Genomic DNA, 15,899 nt, shown 5'->3' with positions numbered 1-15,899 from the left:
TTTTGGGATGGCTCCTTTCTCCTTCTCCTGCCTTACAGAAGTCCTTGGGATCTGCCCCACAATGTGGTCCTGGACAATCTGCTCCAGTCCTCAGGGTGCTGGAGGCTGCCTGTGTTTGGGGCTGGAGGTGGCTCAGGGGTGGGCTGCATTACCTGGCATTGCCTTTTCCTTGGGAAAGTCCAATATTCCTCATTTCCCAGCTGCCTGGCGCCCTCTGCTCCCCTGCAGGGGTTTGGGGGAGCCTGAGCTGGGCTGGGGAGGTGCTGAGGGGGTCGGGGTCTCTCAAGGCAAAAATCAAACAGCACAAATTTCTGCTCCAGAAAGAAATCCTCATCCTTGCCTTCCCAGTTTTGTCCCTAGGTCACCTCTTCCCCCAACAAACTTAATTGGTTTGGGGAGAATCTCAGGCCGGCTGTTCAGCCAGCAGGCAGTGGTTAATTATGAAATGGTTAATAATGGCTTCAGTGTGAAGAGGTGGGGCTCAGAGTGCTGGGGAGTGCAGCCCTGAGGCTCTGAGGATTCCATGGGGATGGAATTCCTGGGCTGGGAATGGCACAGCAGCAGTGCTGGAGCAGGCGGAGCTCAGGTTGCCTTCCCTGTGTCCTTCGCTGGAGACGTGCCCCTTGTGCCTTTCCTGTGGAGGGCACCTGGGAAAAGGGGAATGGCAGCCCTAAAGGAGAGGGATGTCTGTGTCCAGAGACATCCCCACAGACCCACCCCAGGCCCTGCAGAAGCTGCAGTGATGGGCCATGCCCAGAAAACCGGGATAGGTGACAGCTCTGGGATGGCTGCACAGAGCATCCCAAGGTCAGGGAGCATTCCCGAGGGCTCTGTGACCTCTGGAGCACGGCTGGCTGCCCCTCCAGCCCTGGGACAGACAGGAAAAGCAGCTGGCAGGAATTCCCAGGCGGGAGGGAGCACTGGGAGAGCAGCTCACGCTCGCAGGATTTAGGCCAACGCAGCAGGGCTGGAGGGGGTTGCAGCTTTGCCTGGATCATTCCAGGATCATTCCCTGGCACTCCAGGCAGCCCTGGGTCAACCTCCAAGCGGCTGCAGCTGCAGCAAGAACTGGTTCAGCACCTTCAGTCTCCTCTGCCCCCTTCCCTGGCCCAGGCCATCCATGCCAATGATCTCTGCTTAGCCTGGGGATTTTTGCTTTGATTACTTTTTTTTTAAAAAAAAAGGAGCTTCAGTTGCTTCAGGTTTAACGAGGAAGGAGTGATGGAGGTGAGAGAGGCTTTGTGTGTCTCCCACATCCTCGTGCAGTGCCTACCTGTGCTCCCAGCTGGAAGGTTGGGAAGTTGTTCCTCCCAGTGGCAGCATTCCCAGCTTTCCAGCCGTGCTGATTTGTGCCAAACTCTGTCGTGACACAGCTGGAGGCTGACCAGGTGAACTCCTTGTACATTCTGCTTATGCAACCTGACCAAGCCAGGGTTCTCCCGCTGCCTTAACACTCCATCCTCCATCGGGGAAGGGTTGCCAGCTGCTGGAGGCAGGAATATCCTGGGCCAGAAGGGCTCTGCTCTCCTCTCCAAAAGCAGGGAGCTGCCTTTGGCACAGCTGGGAGCTCCTCCTGCCTGCTCATCCAGGGAGTTTTGGTGGTTTGATCCCCCTTGGGGACATCTGGAGCCTCCCAAAGAGCAGCTTCCTGAAGGTCTGAGGTGACAAAATGTTCCTGGAAGGACTCGGCTGAGGCAGTGCTCAGGAATTGGGAAAATATCCCAGCTCCCAGCTCACTCACCTGGGATGTCCTGAGGATTCTCTCAGCCATGGAGCTCATCCATCCCTCACACTGCGCTGGGATGGTTCCTGGGATTCCTGGCAGGGCTGGGACTGTCCCAGCCTGTCCCTCTGGTGGCACCATGGCTCCCTCTCCTGCCCTGACATTCCCACAAATCCCACAGCAGCTCCCCAGGATGAAAGATTTCAACTCCCACTGCTGCTGTTGTTGCAGGGTTAAACCATTTCCAGAGGTGAAATGAAAAATATTGGGAAGATTTTAGAATCCAGAAGTGAGGATTTAAATACTGCCTCAGCTTGAGCAGTGTTGGCTGCAGAAACACCAATACCACCGCCTAAAAAATAATTTAAAAAAGGGAATTTTGTGTCTCAGGATACAGGACAACCCTGCTTTAAATAACATGGATTTATTGCCAATGTAGCTGGTACTTGTTTTACACAGAGAAGCATTTAGTCAGTGATTATACTGCAGAAAAAAAACCACCTCAGCAGCCTTTCATCTCCCGAGGCAGGATTTCAGGCCTCTGTAGGAAATTCCAGGTGAGAATGTTCTGCTGGAATTTGGCCACTGCAGAGCCCAGAGCTGCTGCCCCTCGTGCCCAAGATATTCATAAATGGCCTTTCTGAAACTCAAAAAGATCTGTTAACAGTTAACAACGAGCTGCAGTTTTGTTGCTTTTGTTTTTACAGTGCTGACTGGACAAGGTTTAGGGCAGCAGGTGGATAAATCTGGATTTCATCTGAGGGAATTTAAAATTCCAGGGATCAGCTCTGTCCAGCTCTGGAGGATAATTCGGGTGCTCTGGAAAACAAAACCTTGGTGGGTGCAGCTGAAGCCTTTTCCTGAACCACAAACAGAGATTTGAGGGCAATTCTTGAGGGAAAAAAAAAAAAAAATTGATGGGATTTCATGGATTTGGGCAGCTCCTGTATCTGCTCTGCTCAGTCCTGAGGAAGTTGGAATGAGGAGGTTTTTAAGGTCCCTCCCAACCCAAACCAGGCTGAGATAATTCTGGGAATTATCTGAGCACAACAGGGAACTAAAGCACTTTTTTTCCATACATTTTGAATGGCCAGTCCATTTTTTTGGAGCCTGTGGAGTTGCACCCGTGGACACAGGCATTGCCCAGCCTGCTCTGACAACCATCCATAAATGTGAGACAGAATTTAGGGAAACACCCCAAAGATCCAGTTAAAGTGACCACAGGGAACGCTGCCCCTCCATCTCCTGTGTGATTTCCTGGGAATTGGGATGTTCCAGGATGCACACAAAGCATTTTAACTCCCCTGAAATAACATCCAGATTGGGAATATCACCTTGGAACCTACTTTTGCTCCCCACTCAGCAGCAACTTCCAAACATCTTTGCCCAATGAGTAATAATAACAATTATTATTTTATCTTCAGGTCAGGAAACCCCACGGTTTTCCTATCAAAGTCACAAATATTTGCAATTCTGATTTAATACAGCTGCATGAGAGAAAAAAAAAAAAAAAACACCTTAGGATTTGGAAAACCTTTAGTCTGTGTTTTACACTTTGTTTTTAGTACAATATTCTCGGCAGATGCAATAAAATTTGGGCCTCCCCCTACTTCAATGCCCAGATGATTCCGTATTTTTTAAGGTTTTTCACCTTTTGCCAGGCTGCTCACACCAAAAACTTCCCTAAGAATGGCTTTGAGCAGAAACAGGAGCTCAGTTAGGGATTTTACAGGCTTTTAAGCAATAATAAAGTCAGAATCAAATACAAGCCAGATTTGGAAATGAGGTGGGGTTGTTTTTTTGGGTTTGTTTTTTTTTTTAGGAAAACCAGGAGCAGGATGGATGTTTGTCCAATGCTGCTGGCACTGGAAATGACAATTCATTTCAGGTGGCACAAAGAGATCACTGTGTATAAACCCAAGCCTTGGAAGCTGTGAGCAGAGTCAGCCTTTGGGGCACAAATCCCCAAATTCCTGCCGGTGCCAGGAGAACTTGTGGCCATCCTCAGCTCCCCAGGACTGTCCCTGCTCCCTCACCACGAGCACTCTCTGCTTTCTCCGTTTCCTGAAGGCAGCAGAGTCGTCATCCCATCTGACTTTGGAAAAAGCAATACAAGCTGTGCTGTAGTATCAGTGTTCTTGTGGTAAATAATTTATTTGGGAGCGTTTCCCGTGGCAGGCTGAGAGCAGAAAGGAGGAGTTTGGGGTTTAAGGTGTACAAACAATCACACAGCGAGGCAGTTCTCCCAGGAGCTGCTCAGAGAACAATCAAATCCCAGCTCCCAGCCCCACGGCACAGCTGGAATTTCACCTGGATCTAGGAATACAAGCCCATCATTCCCTCAGTTATGCAATACTGTATTTTCCCCCAAAAAAACCCCTCGAAACTCCAACAAAAAAAAAAAACTACAAAAAGGCCTTTATTTTTTAAAAGCTTTGACTTCACCATCAGAACTCCTGACATCAGAGATCGTTGTCTGGAGTGTTGTCCCCAAGAAGCTTTTTATCCCTAAAAAAAAAAAAAAAAAAAAAAAAAACAAAAAAAAAAAAAAAAAAAAAAAAAAAAAACAAACACAAAGCCCCTCCTCAAAATCCCTCCTGGAGATCTGCTGAGCCTCAGCCCTTCACCTGGAGATCTGCTGAGCCTCAGCTCTTCTCCTGGAGATCTGCTGAGCCTCAGCTCTCCTCCTGGGGATCTGCTGAGCCTCAGCCCTGCTCCTGGAGATCTGCTGAGCCTCTGCTCCTGGAGGTGTGGGCAGCCCCTGGGCTTTGTCTCCAGGAGGCAGCAGGGCCGTGGGGTTGTGCCAGCCCCAGGGGAAGCCCTGGGAGCGTGGCCAGGACGTCTCTGTAACGTGTCCAGGTTAATTCTGTCCATGCAGTTGCAGACTCTGTATCGTTGTCCCTCAGAAGTGTAAACTACTGAAAACTGGGCCTTGCTGACATGAATAAAGTGATTAAAAACCGGTCTTTACACACAGGGCAGAGTTGGGTCTTCCTGAAAGTATCAACGGGGGAATTTCTTTCTCTTTGCGTTTTATAATTGCAACCAAAAAACCTCATTTAGGAACAAGGCGTAAATCACAACAGAAATGATTTTTCATCTCCCCCACAGGGTTCCAAAACTCCTGGGATGCATCACACACACACACAGAGGGGTGGGGGATTAATGAGCCCAATTTGGGATGTCCCAAAGCTCCACTTCATCCCCCTGGTGTGGGAACACCAAAGGCAGAGACACGAAAGCCATTCCATTTAATATGGACACACAAAGTGCAGCACATTTCCAGCATTTCCCAGCAGCTCCTGCAGATCCCACGGGATCCCCAGGCTGGGAACACTCCTGGGAGCCTTGTGGAGGTGACACATTTAAATACCAAGGTGTGACACTCTCAGGAGGGTGCCACAGGAGAAAAAAAAAAAAAAAAAGATTGAGTTGGGTTAAATTTCCTGCTGGACAAATAAATAGAGTGGCAATAAACAATAAAAACAATCCAGGCAGGAAGTTGGGACTCATCCTCAAAGCTGCTTTCTTGGCATCATCATCTTTTCTGGGTGGCATTTTGTACATTCCAGAAGATTCCCAGGGGGAAATCCCACGAGCACATGGAAAAGGCAGCAGAGGCAGAGGGCACAGGGCATTCCAAGGGACCCTCTGGGTGTGGGATACACACATGGAGAAGTGCTTTGGGAATCCCTGGTTTTATTGAGGAGTGTTGGAATGCCCTAGAGAAACGCTGCCCCAGTCAGAGTCACCTCTTACACCAAAGTGAATAAATCAATCCACAGTCAAAGGCAAGTTTTTGAGGCGTCGGATGATGACAAATCCTGCCAAAACTGGACCAGTTCACTCGATGTGAGGCCATGGACTGCAATCAGATGCCTGTACTTACAGACATCAAAGTTGATTTTATAGAGAAAGAATAGTTCTGGACCTTCTGGAATTGTGATGTTGACATTGAGTATGTTTAAGCAAATCCCCACATAAACGTCCTCGAATTTCACAGGTTTGACGTGGCCCATCAGCTCGTAAGTCCTCAGAGCCAGTTTTCCATCCAGGATGTATCCCAGCCCGCTGCAGTAGGGAGGATAGAACTTGAAGGGATATTCCTCGTAGGAGATGAACGATTTTCTGCCCAAGCCTCTGTTGGCAAAGTTATTGATGAAGGGATAGCCGGTGAAAACGTTCTCCGAGGAGTTCAGCTGCAGCAGGAGCTTCACCAGGTTGGGAGTGTTGATGAAGACGTCGACGTCGGTCTTCATGAAGAACCTGGCGTTGGAGCAGAACTCGGAGAGCCACTGGAAGCCCATGATGGTCTTCAGGGTGAGGTTGTCATAAGTGTCCAGGAAATCCTGGCGGATGATGTCCCCGTAGAGAACGCTCTCGTCCTCCACCGACAGCGCCGCCGCCGCCCCGTCCTCCCCGCGCGTGTCCTGCCCCAGCAGGAACAGGGTGAGGACGCGCTGGCCCCACCAGGAATCCCGGGAGCCCCAGGTGATCCTGATGGCCTGCCTGGCTTTCACGTCCCCGGGGCTGGAGGCCACCAGGATGACCAGGAAGGGGTCGGTGTCGGCGCAGCCGCGGCGCTCGCGCAGCGTGAACGGCCGCTGCTGCCGGTACACGGGCTCGTACTCGTAGAAGTAGAGCAGGTTGAGGTGCTGCAGGCCGGCCTCGGAGGAGAGGGTGATGTACCACATGGTCACCAGGGAAAACAGCAGCAGCAGCAGGAAAATCCATTTCAAGGGTCTCCTGTGCCAGGTGCTGGCCGGCACCGGTGTCATGGTCGGGATCTGGTGGTGCCCCTCAGAACCCGTTCCACGGGTCCTGGAGCAGCATCCTGGCTGGAAGAGAAAGGGGAAAGTGGCATTCAGAGGGCTGTTGGTCAAACATCTTTTCCTTGTGCTGTAATATCAGCCAATCCAAGCATTCCTGAGGCAGCTGATCCATTCCTGATCCTCATCCCATGGACGGCAGCGGGACACGGAGCCACTGCCCCAGCAGGGTTTGCATGGACAGCCCCTGGGAATCCCTGGAATCCTCCCTGCACAGAGCTGATCCCCCCCCAGGATCCCAGGGATCACAGCACCACGTCTCTGACCCGGCTCCACCTCAAGGACAGAGCACAGGGCACAAAACCCAACAAGTGCTCCAGGAAATGGACGCTCAGAGGCCTCAGAGTTTTTGTTTCTGATAAAGACAGGAAGCCTGATCTGCGTGAGCTGGAGTAAAGAAAGCAGAAGTAAGAGCAAATACTTCATCTTCATTCCAAGCTTGTTCTGAGGGGGAGGAGGGAAGGTAAAAATCAACTTCTTCAAGCCAAGCAATGTGCTGAAGCCATTTTTGACCAAAACCACGACATTTTTACCATCAGCCAGGTAATTTCTGGATCTGAGGCACCCAGGTCCACAGCAGGGCTTTCCAAACCCCTGTGGGATCTGTGCTGAAGCCACAGATCCAGTGTCAGGATTAGAGATTCCAATGGATTAATCTTTCTTTTCTTTTGAAAGCAAATCTAAAGTTTTGCTTTCGCTGTATTTCCTTAAAACCACTCGTGCTTTAGCATCTATTTTAGACATCTTTAAACCAAAAAAACTCCAGTGCCCAGCTGTGGGAATTCCAGATTGTTTCTGATGTTTGCAGTAATAATATTTATCCTGCACGAGCACACACGAAGACACAGTCAGGATGATTGAAGGTTTGATTTTACGGCACAATTAATTACTCTTTATCTTCGAAAAATAACACCACAGGGCTCATAAATGTTTTCTATTTGACAAATAAATCCAACCCCCAGAATAGCACTCTGGAATCTAGAGGAATTTGATTTTCCAGAGCCCACCTGCCTCATGTTTCTCTGTAGGACCTGATTTTAAATTAATCTTCCTTTAAAGGAAGCATTTGGAGAACATTTTACCAACAAGGGCCTTAAAATGGATTGAAGCAATTTTGTATAAAGCATTTAAAGAGAAGAATTTTGGACTGATTCATCTCAAAATCAGTAATTAACTTACAGGCATCTGCTCATTTTATGCATCAACCTGATTTTCAGTGGACAGTAGGAAAATACCCACTGGAAGAAAATAACTTAAAGTATGTATCAGTGCTTATTATTTGATATGAGATCAATAACATTTATTTTTAATGATCAACTTTAAAGCATATCAGTGAAAACTGATCCGTTCGATCAGTTCTTGTCTGTCTAATGAAAAAATCATTTCAAATGTTTTGATTCTTTAGAGGAAGAAAAGCCTGATTTCGTGAGATTGTGAACAGCAAAACTGGAGAGAAATCTGCTACGTAAGGAAAAAAATCTGGGGAAATAAACCCCATTTGAGGTCCTTCAGGAAACCCCAGCCACACAGGGAAATAAATCCCCTCCTTCTTTTCCAAGTGCTGAAAGCAGAGTGAGGAAATTGAGGCAGCGAGGTCTGGGCAATTCTGCTCAGCCCCGGTGCAGCTCTTCCAGCTCCTCCTCCACTTCCAGAATTTCTGCTGCCAGTTTTTCCCTTCCACTTGTGGACGGGCAGCTCCTTCCAGGGCATTGCTTTCATTTTCCTCCAGGCTGAGATGGTGCCAACAGATAAAACAGGCGAACTTTGAAATAGATGTGAGGGAACAAAAGGCTCTGAATGCTCCACAGGGATTTAGATCCATCTCCCAGCACAGGTGGGGGATTGTGGACACTGTGCTTGGCAGGACAAAGGTGGGAAAATCTCATTTTCATTACTAGTTATAATAACCAATAGTCCAAGATAATGATTTTAAAGTACCGTAATAATAGGTGTATAGGAAAATAAATGCTTTTTAAAGCTACCAGCAGAAACAATTTGGAATTAAGGCCTGGAGCAGCCTGCTCTGAGAGAGGTGTCCCTGCACACGAGATAATATTTAATTATCCTCCCAGCCCAAAGCAGCCACTGATTGGACGTTTTTAAGCTTAAACCCAATCGAAACCAGAGGCGATTTTACAAGATCCCGGGCCGCGATGCTCTAACACAACAAAACTTGAAGCTTTTTCTGGAAAGGACCTTTGCCGGCGCCTGGAGGCTGCCGAAGCTTCTCCCGGCCGGGGATGAGCCGGGAGGTGCCGGGCGGGCAGGAAAGGACGGATGGATGGCTGCGAGGGGATGTGCCACCCTCTGCCCAACCCACGGAGCCGCTCCGAGCAGCTTCTCGTGTTTGTGTTCCCATCCCGCCGCCCGGCAGCGCTCGGGGCTGGGCGGCTTCCCTCCGCCCTGGGCTCTCCATCCCCATCCCATTCCCGGTGCCCATCCCATTCCCTGTGCCCACCGCACTGCCCCATCCCATTCCCCGTGCCCATCCCATTCCCCGTGCCCGCCCCACTGCCCCATCCCATTCCTTGTGCCCACCCCACTGCCCCATTCCCCGTGCCCACCGCACTGCCCCATCCTTATCCCATTCCCCGTGCCCACCGCACTGCCCCAGCCCCATCCCATTCCCGGTGCCCATCCCATTCCCTGTGCCCACCCCACTGCCCCATTCCCCGTGCCCGTCCCACCGCCCCATCCCCGTTACCGTGTCCCATCCCCGTTATCGTGTCCCCGTGCCCGTCCCACCGCCCCATCCCCGTTACCGTGTCCCATCCCCGTTATCGTGTCCCCGTGCCCGTCCCACCGCCCCATCCCCGTTACCGTGTCCCATCCCCGTTATCGTGTCCCCGTGCCCGTCCCACCGCCCCATCCCCGTTACCGTGTCCCCGTGCCCACCGCACTGTCCCATCCCCGTTACCGTGTCCCCGTGCCCACCGCCCCGCCCCATCCCCGTTACCGTGTCCCATCCCCGTTACCGTGTCCCCGGGCCGGCCGCAGCGATCGGGAGCTGCCGTCTCTTCCGCCCTGGGGCTGCCCCGGCGGCTCCGCGGCTTCCCTCCGGCAGCGAGCGAGGGCAAAGGCCGGGCACAGGCGGCGGAACCTCCTCCCCTTCCTGCCTCGGCCGCTCCGAGTGCCCCTGCCGAGGGTTCGGCTCCTCCGCAGCCCGTCCATCGCGCCGCGGTGTGCGCGGTGTCCCGGCGCTCGGCAGTGCGGGGTGCCGCTGGCCGCGGAGGGAAGGGTCGCTGTGCGGGGCTGGAGCTGCGCTTGGCCGGTGTTCAATCAGCTCTGCCGGCTTCGTGGCGCCGGTCTGCGGCTGAGCTGAAAGGCAAAGGGGACACGGAGGGGATAGTCCCGGCGTGGGAACAGTGCAGGGAATCCTCACTGGAAACAGCCTGGGAATCCTCACTGGGAACAGTGCAGGTAATCCTCACTGGGAAAAACCTGGGAATCCTCACCGGGAACAGTGCAGGGAATCCTCACTGGGAACAGCCTGGGAATCCTCACTGGGAACAGTGCAGGGAATCCTCACCGGGAACAGTGCAGGGAATCCTCACTGGGAACAGCCTGGGAATCCTCACTGGGAACAGTGCAGGTAATCCTCACTGGGAACAGTGCAGGTAATCCTCACTGGGAACAGTGCAGGGAATCCTCACTGGGAACAGTGCAGGGAACCCTCACCGGGAACAGCCTGGGAACCGTCACTGGAAACAGCCTGGGAACCCTCACCTGGAGCAGTGCAGGGAATCCTCACTGGGAACAGCGCAGGTAATCCTCACTGGGAGCAGCCTGAGAATCCTCACTGGGAACAACCTAGGAAACCTCACTGAAAACAGTGCAGGGAATCCTCACCTGGAGCACTGCAGGGAAAGCTCACTGAGAACAGCTCTGGAATCCTCACCAGGAACAGTGCAGGGGATCCTCACTGGGAACAGTGCAGGGAATCCTCACTGGGAGCAATTATGGGAATCCTCACTGGGAACAGTGCAGGGAATCCTCACTGGAAGTGGATCTGGGAACCCTCACTGGGGGCAAATCTGGGAATCCTGACTGGGAGCGGCTCTGGGAATCCTTACCTGAAGCAGCTCTGGAATCCTCACTAGGAGCAGCTCTGGAATCCTCACTGGGAGCAGCTCTGGAATCCTCACTGGGAGCAGCTCTGGATCACAAGATCTGGCTCTGGACTCTGGCACAGTCAGAGTGAAGGAACCTGCAGAGACCCACATGAATTACCTGGTAAAAAGTCAGGCTCGACTGATGGCTGCTTTAAAGTGACAGCTGATTAAGGAAATAACAGTTGTGGTCATAAAAACCCAGTACACATGCAGCACACACAGCAGAGAGAACTGTGAGTGATCTTCAAATCACAACTCAAGATATCCATAATTTATTGGAACTGCATCAGGGAGTTCTGACCCTCTTGATGTGTTAACCCTCTGTTTTGCCGTTTGCTGCCTCCCTATCTTTCCATCCATTCACGCCCATTTATTTATCACACTTTATAACCCTGGTTTAATACATCCTGCCCTGCTCCTGAAAAGGTCCTACACATAATCCATCCGTATTATTAACTATCAAAACCGTACAGCAGTGAGTGCGTCACTGTCATCTCTCGTTGCCCCCAATTAGTCCTGCTCTGACCCTTTCAGCCTCGAGAGAAACCAGATTATAACTTGTCTGTCAGGGCTGAGGTGGATTTTACGCAACCAATGTCGTAATTATCGAAATGATTGCTCTATCAGTCAGCAGCTTGTTTGACCACAAGACCTTTGCATCTTTTTGCTGATTCTGGGCTTTCTGAAGCAAAGAGAAATGGTTTCCTGGGTGTAAGGGCAACTCCCACCGTACTCAGGATGTGTCAGAGCAGCCCGGCGTGCATCCACTATCAGAAAAATGAGCAGTCAATAGGAATTCATTAATAGCTGACTAAATCTTCTAATCTTCTGTCTCCTCTTGTTTTATTCTACTACTTGGAATGGTGGCCAAAAAAAAAAAAAAAATTACCAAGATTCGGTTATTTCCTTGCTTCTTGATCCTTTCCTGAAGGGAATCTTCATTGGGCAACCCTGGAGTAGAGTGAAATGAAAATAACAGGAATTTTTAATTTGAGCCAGCGGGATCCCGATGATGACCAGACCATAAGGTCTGTATTCAGTCTCCGCCCTGAGGAGCGCAGTTAAACTCATGGACAAACAACCTAAACAAACCCCTGAGTTTACAGCTCTGGCAGGAGGAGTCCCTGAGGCAGCTGCTTAGGGCAGAGCCCAGTTTTAGTGGAGTTCTCTTGGAGCTTGATCGAGTCCATGGGCTGGAAGTCACATTAGAGACCAACTAAGATCAGCTTGCGGGAGATGAGGCGCACCAAGAAATCGGCCACCTGCTCATTTTGTGGCTTCCCAAGTACGGACAAACCTTAAATCTTCAATCTCCCCTCCTCGCTGCTTGTGTTCACATCTCATTTTTTCCCCAGATGGCTGCGGATGCTCAGGGGAGAGGAGACAGGATCTGGCCATGGATCAGGCTGCAGGTGCCGGGACCGTGGCTGCTCAAACACCCTGTAACCTTTGTGCCTGTGCCACTGGGGCCGTTGTTACTCATCCCAGTCCCACCCACAGGCTTGGCACGGAGCTCTGCACCTTCGGAAGCCTCCTGGCTCTTTATCAGGTCGATAAAAGCAGCGTGTGTTTGCACAGAGGTTGGACTGCTCCAGAGCTCGCAGCTGCCTCTTCTCCCTCACTGGTTGTGCCTCACCTCAGGAGGGGGAAAGGCAGCCACACCAATTGGCCCCAGGGAAGAGGGGGAATATCCCTGGAATTGAGAACTGCCCGGGATCAATGGGCCTCCAGAACGCCAAGGCCTCAGTGAAGAGAGCCAACATCCTGATGCTGGGGCTGGACTCTGCGGGGAAATCCACGCTGCTCTACAAGTTCAGGTATAAAGACGTTTTTCTCACCACGCCAACGATCGGCTTTAATGTGGACATGATTGACGCGGGGAAAGACTTTACACTGACATTTTGGGATGTTGGGGGACAGAAGAAAATGAGAGAGCTCTGGAGCAATTTCCTGGAAGAAGCCGACGGGCTGCTGTACGTGGTGGACAGCTCTGACAAGCGGCGGCTGGAGGAATCCAGGAGGGAATTCGAGCTCATTTTAAAGAGTGACTCCATCAAAAACGTCCCTGTGGTGGTGCTGGCGAACAAGCAGGATCTGCCCGGAGCTCTGAACGCCGAGGAGATCACCAGGAGGTTCAAGATGAAGAAGTACTGCAGTGACAGGAACTGGTACGTGCAGCCCTGCTGTGCCATCACGGGACAAGGGCTGGCAGAAGCTTTCCAGAGAGTGGTCACCTTTGCCAGGCAGTACAGCAAGTCAAAGGAGACTTTCACCACCCTCAAGGAACTCAATGCCTGTCAAGGATTTCTATCATCCACTTCTGGTGGCTCTTGAAATATTTTGTTGGACGGATTAAACCTGGAGATACTGGATCCTGAAGAACTTTTGTACATAAAATTTCTCTCAAGAATTTTTATCATCCACTTCTGGTGGCTCTTGAAATATTTTGTTGGACGGATTAAACCTGGAGATACTGGATCCTGAAGAACTTTTGTACATAAAATTTCTCTCCAGAATTTTTATCATCCACTTCTGGTGGCTCTTGAAATATTTTGTTGGACGGATTAAACCAGGAAATACTGGATCCTGAAGAACTTTTATACATAAATATTTATAAAGGACTTTGACAATATTAACTTCTGCTGTTAGACCTGCAGATACTTGATATATCTGATAGGACATCTCACACCTGAGACAGGACTCTGTAGCATTTTGTTATTATTTTTTTTATTTATTTGGGGGTATTCAAGTTGAATGATGAGAAAGGGGCAGTCGAGCACATGGAAATAAAATAGGTGAGCAGTGTTTAAGTGGCTTAAATCCAATGAAGATTCAAATGTATTTTTTTTTCCAAGGTGTAAACCAGCCAAATCATTTGGTCAGCAGTGATCAAATGCTGTTCTGTAATAGGTGCTCCATGGATGTGTTTTCTCGTTTGAAAACAGAGTGGGGTGAGGGCTTCAGCTCTTAGTTATGTACAAAAGAATTTGGCAGTTCCTGCATTCTAGGAGCAATTCCTGCAGAGAGGCTGTGAGGAGCAGGAGGAGCTCCTTGCCCAGCCCCAGACAGAGCCTGGCTCCAGTGCTGTCCCCGAGGTGCAGCTGTCCCAGACAGCTTGTCCCAGATATCCACGTGCTGCTTCTTCCTTGTTGTTACAGCTTACCCTTGTTCCTGCACTGCTGGACTGCCCTCCTTACAGGAGGCTCAGATCAAACAGCTGAACCCCACTGGTTTTGTGGTGATTTCCCACAAAAAAACTCGTGGCAGGGGTCCTCTTGTGCTCCCATTTTTTTTGTTTCAGGATTACACTAAGGAAGTAGGTGGGAAATGGGGAGTTTACATTTCATTCTTACTAACAGACAGGAACGTCAAGTTATAAAAGGGTGAAGCAGCAATAAAATCACCCAGACGTACCTCGTTGTCTCATGCACGGGTTATTCAAAGACCAAAAAAAGTCATCAGGTGGACTTGCTGAAATAGTAAACCAAGGGAAGTTTCTCAATAGAAGCTGTTATTAATACTGAGACTAATTAATTAGCAGGGGTTAAATCCTGACTCATGCTGAGACTCTTGCTAAAAGCAGAGCAAGAGTCTGGATTTTTTATTGCCTGCTCTGATGATTTGGGCTCAATAGAAAATACCATCTTCTGTCGCTAAAAAACTCTTTAAAAGCCATTAATGTTGGTTTTCCAAGGCGAACAATTCAATGTTTAAAAATGTGATGTTTGATATCAATACATTTATAAACATTTGCGTGTGTCTGGTATAGGCTGAATTCTCTTAATCACGTGTCTGTTATAAAGCAGAATTTAGTTCTGTGGCCTCAGGACTTCCTCAGGGAGGAACACTCCTGAGAGATTTAACGAGGGTGCACCAGGGTCTCTAATTAGCCAAGAAGCAAGTTCTGAAGGGAGAAATAAAGTCGTAAAATTGACCAGCTCACACAGCTAAAAATGAGAAGAAGCTCTCAGGCACACAGGCCCTTCTGCAGGTTATCAAATTACACTAAATGACACATCAGCTTGAAGAAGTGTTTTACATTATGCTTCAAAGGAAAGGAATAAACTCAATTCCATTCACTTTACAGAATATCAAGTATTTAAAAACTGCATTTTCTAAGAGCTTGATTTCCCAGAGAAGTGAAGGCAGGCCTGTCATATCTGCCCGAGGAGACCTTTTGGAACTATTTTAAAGGTTTAAAATAAATCAGTCAAACTGGCTTGGAGACGCAGGAGGAATTCTCAGAGGAATTAGATGCCTGAAAGTTTAATTAAAAACCTCAGTGAGACAGGGAAAAGTGACCACACCGGTGCCCCCTTAAAGGCAAGGCTGATAAGGTACAAAAGACTGATCCCCATGGAGACAAACGTTCCACGAGAGACAAGGGACATCAATCCAGAGCCAGGGCTTAATGAGTTCCTCTGCTGCAGGGCTTCTCCATCGTGCTGGGATCAGCAGAGCACTCAGGAGCTTCCTCAGGATGAGACAGAGATGGAATGCACTGCTTCAAACCGCCTGGAGCCAAGAACACTCAGCAAATTTGGGGAAGGTGTTGGGGAAGGGAATTGTCTGGGCAAGAAGGTGCAGAGGAAGGGAATTGTGGCTCAGCTCTGAGCACAGGCTCACCCCAGGGTGCTGTGTGCTCCCGGGGAAGCCTGGGAATTGTTGGTTAATTTTTTCTATCCCATCACCTGCTCCATGCTGAAATCAATACCCAGGGAGTTCCAAAGGTGTTTTCCAGCTCCATCCCACTCAGAGAGTTCAAAGTGCTTGGCTGAACACCATGAGCAGAATTGTCTTGGTGTTTCAGGAATTCTGCTGCTGCTAAAACCCAGCCCACAGCACCGGGATCCTTTATTCCTGGATACGTTTGGCTTATTTTATTATTTAGAATTTTTACAGATTACTCACTAAAACACTTTTAGGGTTTTTGGAGGTTTTTGGGGCTGCTTTGTGATGGTGAGAAATCAGAATCTGAAGAGCCCTGAGGCAGTGGAGCAGAAGTCTGGGAGCTGAAAGCTTTTCACTACATGAAAGGCTTTGAAGAGTTGGGTTCAGATGTTCCTTGGGGTCAGCTGTTCATTTTGCTCCAAATCTTGGGAATTTTTTGTCCTCAGCTCACCCTGCTGTTCTGCATGTTTTAATTGCAGCATTCTGGCAGCCTCATGCAGAAGCACTGCAGGTGTTTTGCAGCTAAAGGGCTCAAACCCTTCAGTGTCTGCTCATATTCCTTAA

At 49.8% G+C, this 15,899-nt stretch overlaps 2 protein-coding genes across 2 annotated transcripts; one reads left to right on the top strand and one right to left on the bottom strand.

Annotated features, from left to right (window-relative positions):
- Window positions 1-5,500: 5,500 nt before the first annotated feature.
- B3GALNT1 (beta-1,3-N-acetylgalactosaminyltransferase 1 (Globoside blood group)) lies at window positions 5,501-6,554 on the bottom strand. Its single transcript, XM_066325689.1, has one exon. The coding sequence runs from the start codon at window positions 6,499-6,501 to the stop codon at window positions 5,509-5,511; it is 993 nt and encodes a 330-aa protein (XP_066181786.1). The 5' UTR covers window positions 6,502-6,554; the 3' UTR covers window positions 5,501-5,508.
- A 5,701-nt stretch (window positions 6,555-12,255) lies between these two features.
- On the top strand, window positions 12,256-13,029 carry ARL14 (ADP ribosylation factor like GTPase 14). Its single transcript, XM_066326429.1, has one exon. The coding sequence runs from the start codon at window positions 12,384-12,386 to the stop codon at window positions 12,996-12,998; it is 615 nt and encodes a 204-aa protein (XP_066182526.1). The 5' UTR covers window positions 12,256-12,383; the 3' UTR covers window positions 12,999-13,029.
- The last annotated feature ends 2,870 nt before the right edge of the window (window positions 13,030-15,899 follow it).

This window comes from Sylvia atricapilla, chromosome 10 (genome assembly GCF_009819655.1).
Source record: "Sylvia atricapilla isolate bSylAtr1 chromosome 10, bSylAtr1.pri, whole genome shotgun sequence".
In the NCBI taxonomy this organism is placed as follows: Eukaryota; Metazoa; Chordata; class Aves; order Passeriformes; family Sylviidae; genus Sylvia; species Sylvia atricapilla.
Note: the sequence above shows the minus strand (reverse complement) of the source record. Positions and strands in the feature narration are given on the sequence as shown.